Source organism: Octopus bimaculoides, chromosome 25 (genome assembly GCF_046866305.1).
Source record: "Octopus bimaculoides isolate indiv1 chromosome 25, ASM4686630v1, whole genome shotgun sequence".
NCBI classification, from domain to species: Eukaryota; Metazoa; Mollusca; class Cephalopoda; order Octopoda; family Octopodidae; genus Octopus; species Octopus bimaculoides.
Window position 1 is genome coordinate 21,353,160 of NC_142952.1, and position 15,668 is coordinate 21,368,827.

Consider the following 15,668-nt stretch of genomic DNA (forward strand, 5'->3'; position numbering starts at 1 on the left):
AAACAAAGACTGGAATAGGGTACAAAGAACTTGTGACAAAGCAAACAGGGTGAATGTGGTATAAAACTGACAAATATCAAGTAGTGATGTTTGTAGAGGCCACAGCCCTTGGAGAATTAGCCCATAGATTTAGGAAAGCTCTGAAGGAGACCAAACTCAATATTAAAATTGTTGAAAAGCCAGGGAATTCCATCAGATCACAACTTTGAGAATATCATATGCACCAATGATAACTGCATGATATAAAAGATTAACCCCGGCATTAACTGTAGAACTAGAAATGTAGTCTACAGCATAAGATGCATATAAGGTGCTTGTAAAGACATGAACATGACATACATAGGGGCAACATCTAGGAGCATTGCGGAAAGACTATGCTGAGCTGACTTTCAATATAACGAGCTATCCACAGCAACACAATGACTAGCAGTAGCTTTTCTAATACTATTTCAATTGCAATAACAGCTAAATTCTCAACATTTACTGTAATACTATTTCAGTAACATTTAAACTCTCTCAACAAAATATAATGTCTGTTCATAAAAACCTCGACAGATTTTGTCATTTTCTTCTTTGTACAACTGTTGACCTCCAACACTAGAAACACCAGTCAGCACCCAACAGCTAACTGTCAGCTCCCAACATCAGCAGTCATATATAACTCTTAGTAGTTAGCAAATCAACTCAAGTACAAATGGTCATGACATTCTAACAGCCACACCTTGACGTATTTCTTTTCAAATGTTTTTATGTATACATATTGTTCTGTGTGTTTTTAGAAATTTTCATGCATAAATGCACCAAAAATTGTTGTGTTCCTTTTCTTTCCTTTCCTTTTTTTTTTGTCTGATTTTGAAAAGCATCTGTCAGAATGTATTATCTTCCAATAGCATGAAAATCAATGGGAAAATGAATTTTGCCTTGTAAGATTTCACATTACAGCAAGATTCTAAGAAATGCATTACTTACATACTGTGAGGAATTCCTATATATACATCTATATAATAATCTGCTTTTTTGTTTGCCTGTTATACTTTAGTTATTTAGAGAGGTGGAGTAAAAGTGAGAGAGTAGTGTGAGTAGAGAAGAAAAAGTAAGGAAGAAATAGAGAAAGATGAATAATAAGGCCAAGTGTGTCAGGTGGTTAGTTGAGGGGGGAGATGAAGAGCGAGAGAAAAAGAGGGAGAGAGAAGTGTTAAAGATGTGCTATAGGGTGGGGAGGAAAAGAGATATGTTTAGGATATATTATTTAGCAGAGGCTGATGTTTTGATGGTGAGGTTAAAGAAAGGCTGATAAAGAGAGATGGACAGGGGAAGCAGTTACATTATGAGACAGGGGGGGGGGGGGGGTCAGATAGCATTGGTATTGTCAGAGCAGAGATACATCAACAGCAAGAAAAAGTAGATATAAACAAACAAACAGCTGAACTGAAATGAAATGACCTTTGTTACTGAAAAATATAGTGATGATGATGGTGGTAGTGGTGGTAGGGATGTTGTGTTGATAGTGAAAAGTATTTTTTTATTATATTATTCTACTAGCAGAAATACCCGGCTTTGCCCGGGTTAAAGAGAATAATGAAATCTAAAAACGCCGTCTAGACTACGCAACCCTCAACTGTTAGTAGCTACGATACCATATTTCTACATTAATAACTCTCCAATCCATGCCAGCATGGAACATAGACATTAAGTGGAATGCATACATCATCTAGGAGGGCCTTGAAATCAATGTTACCAACTGGGGACTATGTGTGTCACAGTGATAATAAAAAGACCCAAAGGAGGTCTGCAACGAAATAATTTTACTCAACACTTTGCAAGTGAATCAGTGGAGGCAAAGATGCGTCTCATTTACTTGACAATTTATGCACCACATTGCAGAAATCACAATGAAAGTATATCTGAAAGGGTAGTCCTACACTGTTGTACCGTTGAATTACAAATAATGCTCATCTGTTATGTTCGGGTTAAAATTTCATCAACATCAAAAATATATGAATTTTCATGGGAGTTATGGCCGTTATACATAGAATATAATTTCCAAATTTCATAAAGATCCGTTCAGTACTTTTGACGTAGTTTTGGATAAGAAAACAAATGACTAATGTGTGTGTTTGTGTGCATGTGTTTGTGTGTGATGGGTGTATATATGTATAGATATCTCTATGCATGTATATATATGTATATATGTGTACATATTACATGTACATCTATATATATATACATCTACACGTGTGTATACATATACATGTATGCATATAGATCTATATCTATATATATATATCTATGCATATACGTGCACATATACATGTATATGTATACATATACATCTCTTTCTCTCTCTTTCTCTCTTTCTCTCTTTCTCTCTCTCTGAAAGTATCGAAATGTGATTGTTTCAGTTAGTGGAATAACGTGTACATATACATCTATATGTATACATATACATCTCTCTCTCTCTCTTTCTCTCTTTCTCTCTTTCTCTCTTTCTCTCTTTCTCTCTTTCTCTCTCTCTCTGAAAGTATCTGTCATTACAGTATCGAAATGTGATTGTTTCAGTTAGTAGAATAGTTTCATTTTTAAAGTGAAAGTATTTGACATGAGTGTTTTTGTTTCACTTTTGACACGTAATACTTAAATAGTGGAGGAGATATGTTGCTGTGGGCTCGAACTCTGGAAGAAGTTAAAATTTTTTTTTGACTAAAACACAACTGGAACCCTAAGTAAGGCATCTGTAAAATTTGAATGAAATTGGTTGCGTAGTTCTCAAGTTTTAGGGATTCACACAGACAGACAGACAGACAGACAGACACCCATTCTCATTTTTATATATATAGATATTATTCTTCTACCTGTTCATTCATACTTTAAGCTTTAGTTTGTTAGAAGAGAGGAGGAAGTGGAGTGAGAGAGAGGAAGAGGGAATGTGAGAGAGAGGAAGAGGGAATGTGAGAGAGAGCAGATAGCCAGTCAATGTAATATGCTGTCACTTTTGTGGTTAGTGGAAGAGAGAGGTGAAGAGAAAGAGTGAAATGTTAAAGACATGAAGAAGGGAATTATATTGGTTAAAGAGGTAGAGAGAAAGAGAGAAATATAAAGTGCTTAGCTGAGGGAAATTTTAAAATCATAAAATATATTATTGTGACTGGAAGTGAAAGGCAGATCATTGTTTCTTTCTAAAATAGCTTCTCTTAATCTCTTTAGTTCTGTGGAATTTTCATGGGTATCATAATATTCCCACTAGTATAATTATATTTATGTATATCTGTAGCATGTCAGGAAAGCTAATTTAGTTGTTGCATCATAGCACAATTGTGCTATGACATTCTCCAACCAATCAGGGCTAGACACGTATGAATACTAGAGGCAGTTCTCTGCCCATGAAGTGAAGCATGCGTTTTAACCAGTTAGCAGAAAAATGGAGGACCAGCAACATCGGGAACAGTTCCTTACTTTCCACACCAACTTTGCACCGCTAGCTCTAAATTTTTAGCCACTCTCAACTTGCTACATCATAAACAGCCTATTTCATTTATGTCCACTTTGCTCTGTGAAATTCTGAATGACATCAGCCACAATTCTGTCATATTAAGAGCAGTATATTTTTGTTTAGGCTAGCTCCATTTTTGTTAACGACTTCCAACTGAATCTATTTTTCAAATGTATGTTTTAAAGCTTTCCCTGACTCATGCACACACACACATGCTATACTCTTATTACTTGTTAGCTCTTGTGATAATTTAATAGATTAAATTATTTGTTTAAAAACTGCCTTCTGATATTCTATTACACATGCTTCTCAAAAGCTCATTTACTGGACCTTTCCATGAACACTTTCATACTATAAATTAGTCACCACTAAATATCTATTGGTCTGTCACCAACTACTTTACAACAAGGTGTGTTTCTATTTTATTGCACCACTGGCACTAAAGAAGTTGTCTGAAGGAGGAGTAAAGAGCCCCTTTTATCTTGAATTAGTTCTCTTCAAGGATAGAACAAAATTTTATTGAACTAAAAATTGACAGTGTTAACTATTTAGTCATCCTGCATTCGTACTGAGAAAATAGATTTAACTCATAGATTTATATAAAATTTATAATAATTTAAGATATGTGGAGAATCTCTACAATGTCTTGCATTGTGTGACATGGATTATTTTTTATTAAAGTCATCAATGACTGTAGACTGCCAGAATGTTCATGAACTTTCAGGTCAAAATTTTTAGTCCTAAACCTAGCAGACCATTTATAAACATTACTTTTAGCTATGACACCATCTCCATATGTCATTTGTTCCTGTCAAGCGATAAAACAGATGACATGATTAAACATCACCAACTGAAAAATGCTACAAACTTTTTTTACCAACCCAATATATATATATATTGGTCACCAACACTTTTTTCTGCAAAAATAGGGGTAGCTTATCCTGTTCAGGCTATATTATTAGCATTATCCTGTGTTTGAGAATTTAAAAAATCACTTCTTTGACTTTCTAAGACATCTCAATGCTTCTAAAAGCAAACTTCGTTTGTTTGTTTACATTCATCGTAATTTGAATTTAATATATATATATATATATATATATATATATATATATATATGTACACACACTTATTGATAGATAGAAAGATGGATAAATAAATAGATAGATAGATGCATATGTATGTAGTGGAATCTACAATTAGTAACCCTGTCGTATATGAGGTAAAGTTTAGCTGGTACATGGATCTGTGTCCTGGAGAGCCAAGGAATGGTCTGTAACTATCTTCCCTAAAATAAAATCTCATTTTTACAAATCTCTTGAATTTTAAGAGAGTCTTGTTCCACTTGACAAAATTTCTCTTGTGAGCTGTTTCCCATATCTGGTATGGTGATGCTGCTGCTCATAGAGGTGTCTTATACTACATCTAGAAAGACCCAGGACTCATCAGACCAGAGCTTAATTTGGTTTCCATGGTGTGTAAGTGACTGAGATTACAATACTTCCCACTGTTTCAGTGTTTCAAGGTTTAATTTCCCAGCAATAGTTGGAACTTATTTACAGCTGAGTGAATTGGTGAAATGCGAGATGAACATAATGGGGAATCAAAACTGCAATCTTACAATCATGAGAGCAACACCCAAATGACTAAGCCACAAACCTTCACATCTTGAAAAGGCCACTTGATTAATTTTGGCATGAAGTCACTCACAGATGTGCTCAGTCCTCTCACTCCCTGTCTTGTTGTATCCTCTGTCTTATCTACCATTACTTCTACTATGACTTCTCACAGATATGTTCTAGCCTTGAACTCATAGACTTGCTATCTCCTCTCTCTATCTTTTCTACCATTACTTGTAGAGTGACTTCTGTCCCTTAGTGCTGTTTGATCTCATGCCACCTCTGCAGATGAACACTCAGCTCACTCCTCTCCCGTTTCCTTCTTTCGTATTCCATATTCTTTCATATTCCATGTGACCAAATTTCAGACTATGCACTAAACACTATAACCAATCCTGCCTCTTCAGAATGTCAACCTTTTGCAATTCCCTCTGTACATGTGCCCTTCTTAAAGTCATTGACTTGAAATAGTTAATTTCAGAAGGTCAGTGAGAGCTTTTAGCACCACTCCTTTCTCTAAACCTAACAAATAGAAATAATTCTTTCTAATTTTGGCACAAGGCTAGCAATTTTGAAGAAAGGGGGAAGTCGATTACATTGACCCCAGTACTTCACTGGTACTTATTTTATCAACCCTGAAAGGATGAAACGCAAAGTTGACTGTGGCAGCATTTGAACTCAGAATATAAAGAACCAGAAGTACTGTGAATCATTTCATCCAAAATTGTAACATTTCTGCCGGTTTACCAGATAAAAATAAAGATTTCAAATTTTAGCACAAGGCCAGCAATCCCAGGAGAGGGGTAAGTTAATTACATTGACCCCAGTGATCAGCTGGTCCTTGTTTTATTGACCCCAGGACGAAAGGTAAAATTGACCATGGCCGAATTTGAACTAAGAATGACCAAATAGAAATAATGCTAATATGATTAGATTACTATTTTTAATTTTGTATATATTTCTAGTTATCAAAGAATATGATTATTTCTTCTCGGAGAATGGCGTGATTGCTTACAAAAAGGGTGATTTAATAGGTGAGGAGGTGAGTTATGTTATATCTTTATCTTTTTCTGTTTATTTGTCTCTCTCTCCATAGTTGCTATTTTTTGTTACTTCACATTACTTATGCATATTGCACCACTACCCAGTACCCTTTACACATTTCTACACACACACACACACACACACAATCACAATCAACACCACACTATACTACACTGCATACATCATCATCATTTAGCATCTGTTTTCCATGCTGGCATGGGTTAGACAGTTTGGCTGGAACTGATAAGCCAAAGTGCTGTACCAGGCTTCAGTCTGTTTTGGCTTGGTTTCTATGACTGGATGCCCATATGAACACCAACCATTCCAAAGAATGTACTGGGTTTTTTTACATGCCACCTGCACAGGTGCATTTTACATGTCACCAGCATGATTACCATTTATGTGTTACTGGCACTGTCCACGACTACGATTTCACTTAGCTTGATGTGTCTTCTCAAGTACAGCAAATCACCAAAAGTCTTGGTCATTTGTCATTGCCTCTGTGAGACTCAACATCCAAAGATCATATTTCACTATCTTGAACCACATCTTTCTGGGTTTACCTCTTTCACAGGTTCCCTCCATAGTTACAAACCCAAACCAACAAAGGTATCTTTACATTCTCATTTGTTAATGTATTCCTTAAGAAACATAGAATAATCAAGGCTGGAATACTTTTGATCAGAGAAGGCATGTGGCTTAGTGGCTATGGTATTTGGCTCACGATCATAAGGTTGTGGTTCAGTTCTTGGTAGCACATTGTGTACTTGAGCAAGACACTTTATTTCTCATGGTTCTAGTTCATTCAGTTGGAAATAATGAGTTGTACCTGTAATTCAAAGGGCCAGCTTTGCCACACTTTGTGTTATGCCGAGCCTCCCTGAAAACTACGTCAAAGGTGCATGTGTCTGTGGAGTGTTCAACCACTTGCATGTTAATTTCACAAGTAGGCTCTTCAATTGATCGTATTAAGTGGAACACTCATCATTGTAACCGATGGAGCACCAAGCCAAGGCTACTTTTGATCATAGGTTTGTTCAAACAAGGTTAAACTACAGTGAACCATAACATATACTTACCTGAGTCAAAGAAAGAACATTTAGGCAATTGATCAGCTTGCTAGAAATAGCAGCCAAACTATCTTTAAAACAGAAGATACATTGGCCAAGATATGCCAAAAAAGTAGGATGACTTTGGCTTAAATACATTTGATCATAGATTTGCTCCATCAGAGCTGATCTGGAGCTACAATATGCATCTACAACATACATCTACCATGCCAAACCACACTTCTCCAAACCACATACATATTGATTTTGGGACAGGGCCAGCAATTTTGAAGGAGCGGGGGGGGGGGGGTTAAGTCAATTGCATTGATGCCAGTACTCAACTAATACTTATTTTATTGACCATGAAAGGTAAAGTCAACCTCAGCAGAATTTGAACTTAGAATGTGAAGACAGGACAAAATGCTGCTAAGCATTTCACTCAGTGTATTAACGATTCTGCCAGCTTACTGCCTTTCCACACCACATACATGTTATCTCATTATATGAGTCTATGAAGGATCATGCTTCTATGTGGTTACTTGACCTGCCGTAAAATAATAAGATCTCTTCTGTTTGCCTTCACTCTTGAAATTTTAAAATGAAGTGAAAATTTTCGAATTTGGTGCATTGATGTAATTGTTCATGCTGAATCTCAGGCTGTTATTTACTTGTTCTAGAAAAGTTTTAAAAGAACAGTTACAGAGGTTTAAAGTTTGTTAATTTTTTTCCAATCAGAAAACAGGATTTGGAAGCTGTCATTTTGTGTGTGACTACAATCTTATGACAACAAAACATTCGTGGCAACATTATGACAATAAAGTATGTTTTAAGCGTTTAATGCAAAAATGACCAAAAAATAAACACGCTTCAAAGAGCAAAATTCTGCTTTAAGCATGCCATATAACCCCTCATAACTTTTTTATTTTGGGGAGTTTTCAGAAAATCTTTGCAAATTTGTATTCTACATGTGGGAATTCATATGACTATGCTAAAAACATGCGTTTAAAAAGATAATTAGTTGTTATTTTTAGCACATCTCATGACCACCTCATACTGTTCTCATTTGTTTGACATTCTGATATATTGATGTTCTTCAATATGTTTCTCTCCATAAACACATTTAGTGGTCTATTGAAAAGAAAAAATTGAAAAAAAAAAATTCTTTAATTCAATATAGTTTCCTTGGATTGATGAGAAGATCAGCTGCAATGACGCTGAAGAAATGTTTATAAGATATTGAGGCCTAAATAGGAGATGAAATGTGATGAATTACTGTCTGAGGAGATTCCACACCATTATAATCTGCTTTCTTACATAATTACATCAAGTTGGGTGTTAATTGCAAACAGTTTTTACAGTAATCTTACATATTAAAACTGAAAATATTTGTGTGCGTGTGTATCGGTATGTCCTCGTTTTGCCCCAAAACGGCTCAACCGATATTTCTTAAACTTTACATACACATTGCTTATGTGTCTGGGGAGGTTTTAAGTATAAATTGATTTCAAAAAAATGTTCAGGTAAGCGGTGGGAGGAATAACATTTAGGCGTGAGTGAATGGTGGGAGTAATAGTTTTTAAGCTTCCAAGGGAAATAACCCATTCCCTCCGGGAAATAACCCATTCATTTTCAGTATGCTTATTTCTTAGTATTTGAACTATTTTAGTTATTTTCTCAATTTATCCAATACAAGGCCTAAACAAGTAAATAGTATTCTCCTAAACAATAAATCCACTTATTTCGGTTAGTGACTTATTCGCGCTGCTGAGGGTAATAAGTTTTTTTTTCACAGTTAATTACTTTGCATTGTTATTATCTCATATCTGATTAACCTGTTATTACATATCATGTTTCACGATTTTAGTATACATACCTTATTAGTATTTCCTCCTAAGTTCTGTATACTCGGGGAGCGCATTAAAGCCCTTTTCAAGGCTACTTTATTTGAATTCTTACTATAGGGTAATTAATTTCATGTTATTATATAACTGACTTCACAATTTGGGTATTCATAACTTACTGGGAATTCCTAAAAACAAGATCCTATGTAAGACAGTTCAGTATTTTCAATAAATACACAAAAACTGTTTTAAGGGCTACATACTTTGTATTGTTGTTACTGGATTAGCGAAACAATTATGAGAACGGAACAAAGTTATTTAAATAAGTTATTTAACGTCTTAGCTTCAGTTTGAATTATGGAAAAATATGGATAAGTACTGTTTTTACTTTGCTAAATGATTTTCTACTATTTGAAAATTATATGTATTCTTGTTTTTTATATTATTCATTTGGTTTTTTTTAAAGATTATTTTTAATAGATAACTTATTTAACACTAAATTATTTAGAAGTTAGATTTGAATAGTGTTGATATATTTTCGATTATTTTTGATTGATAATATTTGATTAATAATTAGTCTTTATTGTTTATTATATTGTTAAAGGTTTTTTTAATTAAAACTTAGTATATATAAAGTTTAATCTTTTATTCTTAATAATTTTTTTCATTCATAATTTTTTCATTCATATTTTTATTTTTATTTCTACGTTTGTAGAAATAAGTATTCTTGTATTTTTCTATTATTCAATTGATTTTTAATGATTATTAAATAAACGTTTTTAGTTTTAAATAGTATAGCTTTAACTATTACACCGGTTAAATATGTACTAATTTTATCTTTATTATTATTTTAACCTTAAACTTCGTTCAAATTGTATTTAAAACGATAATAATTTATGTAAGCTGGTTTTTGTATCTAATATACATGTTAGCATATATTATAATGGATGTAGGGATGATTATGGAATGTTTATTATTTTGATATTTTGATATTTTTAATAATTTTTCTATCTTTATAAAATAAGTATTTTATATAAATTCATTTGGTACTTATTGTTGGTTGATATATATATTTATTTATTATAATTATTGTTCTATTTACGACCTGACGATTAGCTGTATTTTTGAATAGAATTTATTTTCGATAATTTTAAGTGATTTTAATAGATTTAAATTTTCTTTCTATTTGAAAATTAGTTATGAAACACGTGTAGTCATTTTATTATCTTTATCTTATGATATTTGCTTTGTTTTATATTATACTCATTTATTGTGCTTTTAATTGGTTCTTTTCCCTAAAACTATATATTTTTATACATATTTTAATCTATAAAGCTCAATTTAATTTTAAATTTTATAAATTGATTTTAATTGAGTTTTTACCTGTAATTTTGGATTTTGTCCCTAATATATATATGCTTATTGTAGCCTCAGGCCAACCAAAACCTTGTGAGTGGATTTCGTACTCGGAAACTGAAAGAAGACTGTCGTATATATGTGTATATTTGTGTATGTGTGTGCCTGTGTCTTGTGTTTGTACCCCTACCGTTGCTTGACAACTGATGTTGCTGTGTTTACATTCCCATAACTTAGCAGTTTGATAAAAGACACTGACAGAATGAGTACTAGGCTTACATAGAATAAATCCTGTGGTTCATTTCTTCAACCAACGGCAGTGCTCCAGCATGGCTGCAGTCACATGAATGAAAAAAGTAAAACAATAAAAATCTATGCCATTTTAATCCCGAGCAAGGCCGGGTATCTCTGCTAGTGTTTTATAAATGACAACAAAGTATAACCTTTTGAATGTTTGGATAATAAGATTTTTAACCTCAAGTTTGTTCTAATCAAGCAGACCTATGATTAAAGTCATTACAACTGTAAACAACACATATTTTCTAGCAAAAATGTTAAATTTTGATAAAACAAACAGGTTTAGTTCATAAATACAACATGAAAATTGAAAATTCAAAAACAAAATTTGCAATGCTCTCTAGGATTTTTTTCATACCTACTCTGTCCCATAAACTCTCAGAAATGCAAAATAGAATGGTGATTGTCACAGCATAGCTTATTACTTTGCTTTACAGAGACCCACACAAGTAAGCATGCTTGGCTTGTTACTATGGAAACAGGCACCTATATGTCTGTGGATTTTGACTCGTTAAAATTACACAAAATTTGCAAACTTTAAAAGCTATTAAATGTTTATTTATTGATTTGTGGTAAAAATGATTTTCATTTAAATAATTCGGATACCCGAACTACATCAATACACCAAATTCAAAATCAATTGAAACAAAATTGAAGAAATTGAAATGTGAACGCCAAACAGAAATGCGAAAGCCAAATCTGCCTCAGCCGCATATTTCTCTACGCACAACAAATGACATTGTACACACAGTACTGCACGAGACTGTCCTACACTACAAACAACATATCACACAATACACACTTCTCTACACCCTCCCATACAACACCTCATTTCATTCATCCAATCTCTTTTACTTTGTAATCTATGAATTATCCTGTTTTACTTTAGAGTATTCAGAAACATTTTGGTGAAGACAAACTACAAGATGTCATCAATTTTGGTCTCCATTATATGTCAACAATAAGACTTCCATGTAAACGGTGAGATTTTCCTGCCTGCTTTTATTTTTCTACAACAGACTTTCCTTTGCAAAATTTAAATCCAGTTCACTTGTGACACTGTAATATCAGGATAATCTTAAAAATCAAAAAGAAAAGCAAACAAAATGTGGATTTATTTCATTTAAACCTTTCTACTAGTTTCAGTCCATTCTGGAGCACCAGCATGACAGGTTTAGTTGAACAAATTCACTCCAGAACATATTTTTAAAGTCTGGTACTTATGCTGTCAGTTTCTTTTCTTGAACCACTAATATTAATCCTACTCTAGGCACAGGGCCTTGAAATTTTTGTGGGGAGAGGTGCTAGTTGATTACATCAACCCCAGTGCGTAACTGGTACTTATTGCATTGATCCTGAAAGGATGAATGGCAAAGTTAACCTTGGCGGAATTTGAACTCAGAACATAGCGACAGACAAAACACCGCTAAGCATTTCGCCCAGCTTGCCACCTTTACTGAACCACTAACATACAATGGGATTCTGCACAATTTCCATCTACTAAATTCAGATGCATTTGTTGGCCCAGGGCTATAGTAGAAAACTTGCTGAAAGTATCACCTGATGGGACTGAACCTGAAATCCTGTGGCTGCAAAGCAAGCTTCTTAACCACACAACTATATCTATCTTATATCATGTTTTGTGAATGATAATGTAGGTGTAGGCATGGCTGTGTGGAAAGAAGATGGCTTCCCAACCACATGGTTTTGGGTTCAGTACCCTGCTTGGCACCTTAGGCAGATGTCTTCTACTATAGCTTAAGGTTGATCAAAGTCTTGTGAGTGGATTGGTAGATGGAAAGTGAAAGAAACCCATTGTATATATGTGTATATACATATATGTATGTATACATATATAATATATAATAAATGCGCCCTTTTAAAGCCTAGCCAGGCTCATGGGCCCGGTTTCCTGGTTTCAATGGCGTATGTGTTCCCCAGCTGGACGGGACGCCAGTCCATTGCAGCATTACTCATTTTTGCCAGCTGAGTGGACTGGAACAACGTGAAATGAAGTGTTTTGCTCGAGCACAACGCATCGCCTGGTCCAGGCATGTGTGTGTGTATATTTGTCCACCACTTGACAACTGATGTTGGTTTGTTTATATCCCTGTATCTTAGTTGTTCAGCAAAAGAGACTGATAGAATAAATACTAGGCTTTAAAAGAAAAGAAAAAAGTCCCACAGTCGATTTATTCTACTAAAAAAAAAAATCCTTCAAGATGGTGCCCCAGTATGGCTGCAGTTAGACAAATGAAACAAGTAAAAGATAAAAGATTATTAGCTATTAACTTTGCAATGTGCTAATCCCTAATTTACAGCCTTTTTTGATGGCATGAGTGGTAGGGTGTACTTTGCACAGAATAAATACCACAAAGTATTTTTGTTTGAAAACAGTATTTATTGATTTTGTCATCTTTATATTTATTTTTTGCCCATTTACACATGCTATGCTGATTTCTGCATAATGGGATAATTAAAACTGGAACCATCATCATCATCATCATCATACATCCGTTTTTCCATGCTAGCATGGGTTAGATGGCTTGACAGAGTGTACTTGGAGCTTTTTATGGGGTATCATCCCCAGTGCTTTTCATGTGGCACCAGCACCAATGTTTTTTCTATGGCACCAGCACCCATATCAATGCTGTTTACCTGACACCTTGGTTTTTATGATCTCATTTCTCTTGTGGTGGGTAGATCTTCTTGAGTACAGAAACGTACCACATATCTTGTTCCTCTGTCATCTCCTTCATAAAGTTCAGTGTTTTGAGATTGGCCTTCAACTGTGCTGTTACAAAGTGAATATCTTAATCATACTACCATGTCATCACCAATATGAATAAATTATGTTTGGTTGATTGCTTCAGATGCTTGACTCCTCTCATGTGCAATGTTTTGCTTCCCAACCATGTGGTCTTGTAATCATTTTGCTTTCAAACCACAGTACACAAGCACTCTGTTGTACATGTACACTTACATCACACATTCAACAAAGCATATTAGCCTCATTCCTCTCTAGCTTTCACATCTCCTCTGCATTCATGTCTACATCTCACTACCAAGAAATGCGTTTTACATGGTACCTTGATTTTAGGACATCAATTTTGTTGTGGTGGACAGGTCTTCTCAAGTACAGCAATGTGCCATATATCTCACTCCTCTGTCATCTCTGGCAGAATCATTACCACACTAGACAAAATGCTTAGCAGCATTCTGTCCATCTCTATGTTCTGAGTTCAAATTCCACTGAGGTCGACTTTGCCTTTCATCCTTTTATGGTCGGTAAAATAAGTACCAGTTGAGCACTGGGGTCATTGTAATCGACTTAACCCTTCCCCCGAAATTGCTGGCTTTGTGCAAAAATTTGAAACTATTATTTAGGTAGTTACATCAAATTATCTTCCTTGGCACCATTGCAGAACCTTGCGTGATACTCTCCCTTCATTGCTTTGTGAATGGAATTTTGTAAATTGAAATAGTATGGAAGCTTGCTTGAGGGAGAAAGGACTGTTTTTGTTTTCAGTGGTAAACTAAATATGTTTTTCAATTTTACTACCACCCGGCCTTTGGATACCATCAGCGGTATCCACTCTGTTGCAAGCATTTAGGCAGGTTTGTGATCTGAATATAATTTCCTCTCTTGCTCTCACCAGTGTCAGAGGCCCTGAAAAGGGATCATGGTCATTACTCTTCCCACCACTTAAGTAATTAACAAAAAGTAAACCAAGCCATTCAGTTTAGATTGATAAAATCAATTGCAACCCTTGACTTAAAAACCCTTTATTTTGTTACCATATTTCTGTTGAAATAGGCTGCCTTTGTTTCAATTAGCTTAGAAAATAATTTAGTAAGATAATTTTGCCAATATGAAGCTACATTATGGAGCATAAATTAACATGGAATTCTGATGGAAGTTTTTAATTTAGATTACTTTAAAAGAAGAAGTTTCTACCCCACAATAAGGGGCCAATCTCGGGTAGGCTGGTTTCACAAGGGTTAAGACTAAAATATCTGGATTGATAAAATCAATTATAACCTTGACAGTAGTACCCCAGCATGGCCACAGTCTAATGATAATCCAATAAAATAGTAAAAGAATATAATAATGATTCCTCACGTTAGTACTTAACTATAAATTTGTCAGGAAATGGTAAAGTCATTGATGTGGCTTTTACAACAGTATATCACTTGTACTTATTTTATCAACTGTTGCAAAACGAAGGACAAAGTCAATTTCTTAGTTGTGTTACAATTCAGAATATAGAGTGATGAAACTAATGACTATAAAGCATATTGTGAATTGGTCACTCTTGTTTTCTAATATCAAGTTTTTCTAGGGTACCAACTGGCAGAATCATTACTTGCACAGGACAAAATGCTTAGCAGTTCTTCCGATTTTATATTCTGAGCTTAAATGCTGCCAGGGTCAAGTTTGCCTTTCATCCTTTTGGTATTGATAAAATAAGTACCAGTTGAGCACTGGGGTTGATGTATCAACTTACTCCACCCCCTGAACTTGCTGGCCTTGTGCCAAACTTGAAACCAGCATCAAGTTATTCCATGATTATAGATGTGTGGATTTGCTTCATTGTTGCAATAATTGTTGGAGTGGAACCTGTGGTTTTCTTGTTGCTTAAGTCATGGTTAGCCCATGAACAGCAGATCTATACTGAAAGGCAAATGTGGAAAACCTGCAGATTTTTGAAGGGTTAATTGTGGTTAATTGTGGTCTCTTAAAAGAAGTATACTTCAGGGCAAAATCAGCATTTTTGTTGATTTAATTTTAAAGTTTATCTTTTCTGCTAATTACAAATTTTAGAAACACCTAGATATATATTTTTTTATCTACAGCCAAGACCTAGTCTTGGCTGTAGTGTAGCTTAGTGTAGCTAGGACTACATTATTTCTCTATCCTTGTATATCTAGGACTACATTATCTAATAGAGAAATTTTAGAATTCCTGGATGAA

The 15,668-nt window shown here is 34.5% G+C and overlaps 1 protein-coding gene across 1 annotated transcript in view; it reads left to right on the plus strand.

The window, feature by feature from the left end:
* The first annotated feature begins 4,943 nt into the window (after nucleotides 1-4,943).
* Nucleotides 4,944-15,668, plus strand: part of LOC106878409 (uncharacterized) — a 30,542-nt gene continuing 19,817 nt past the window's right edge. Inside the window, exons 1-3 of the mRNA XM_089342013.1 lie at nucleotides 4,944-4,965; nucleotides 6,072-6,148; nucleotides 11,583-11,674. Of these exons, the coding sequence (XP_089198139.1) occupies nucleotides 4,959-4,965; nucleotides 6,072-6,148; nucleotides 11,583-11,674 (176 nt within the window). The 5' untranslated portion in view covers nucleotides 4,944-4,958. The remainder of the gene's footprint in view (nucleotides 4,966-6,071; nucleotides 6,149-11,582; nucleotides 11,675-15,668) is intronic.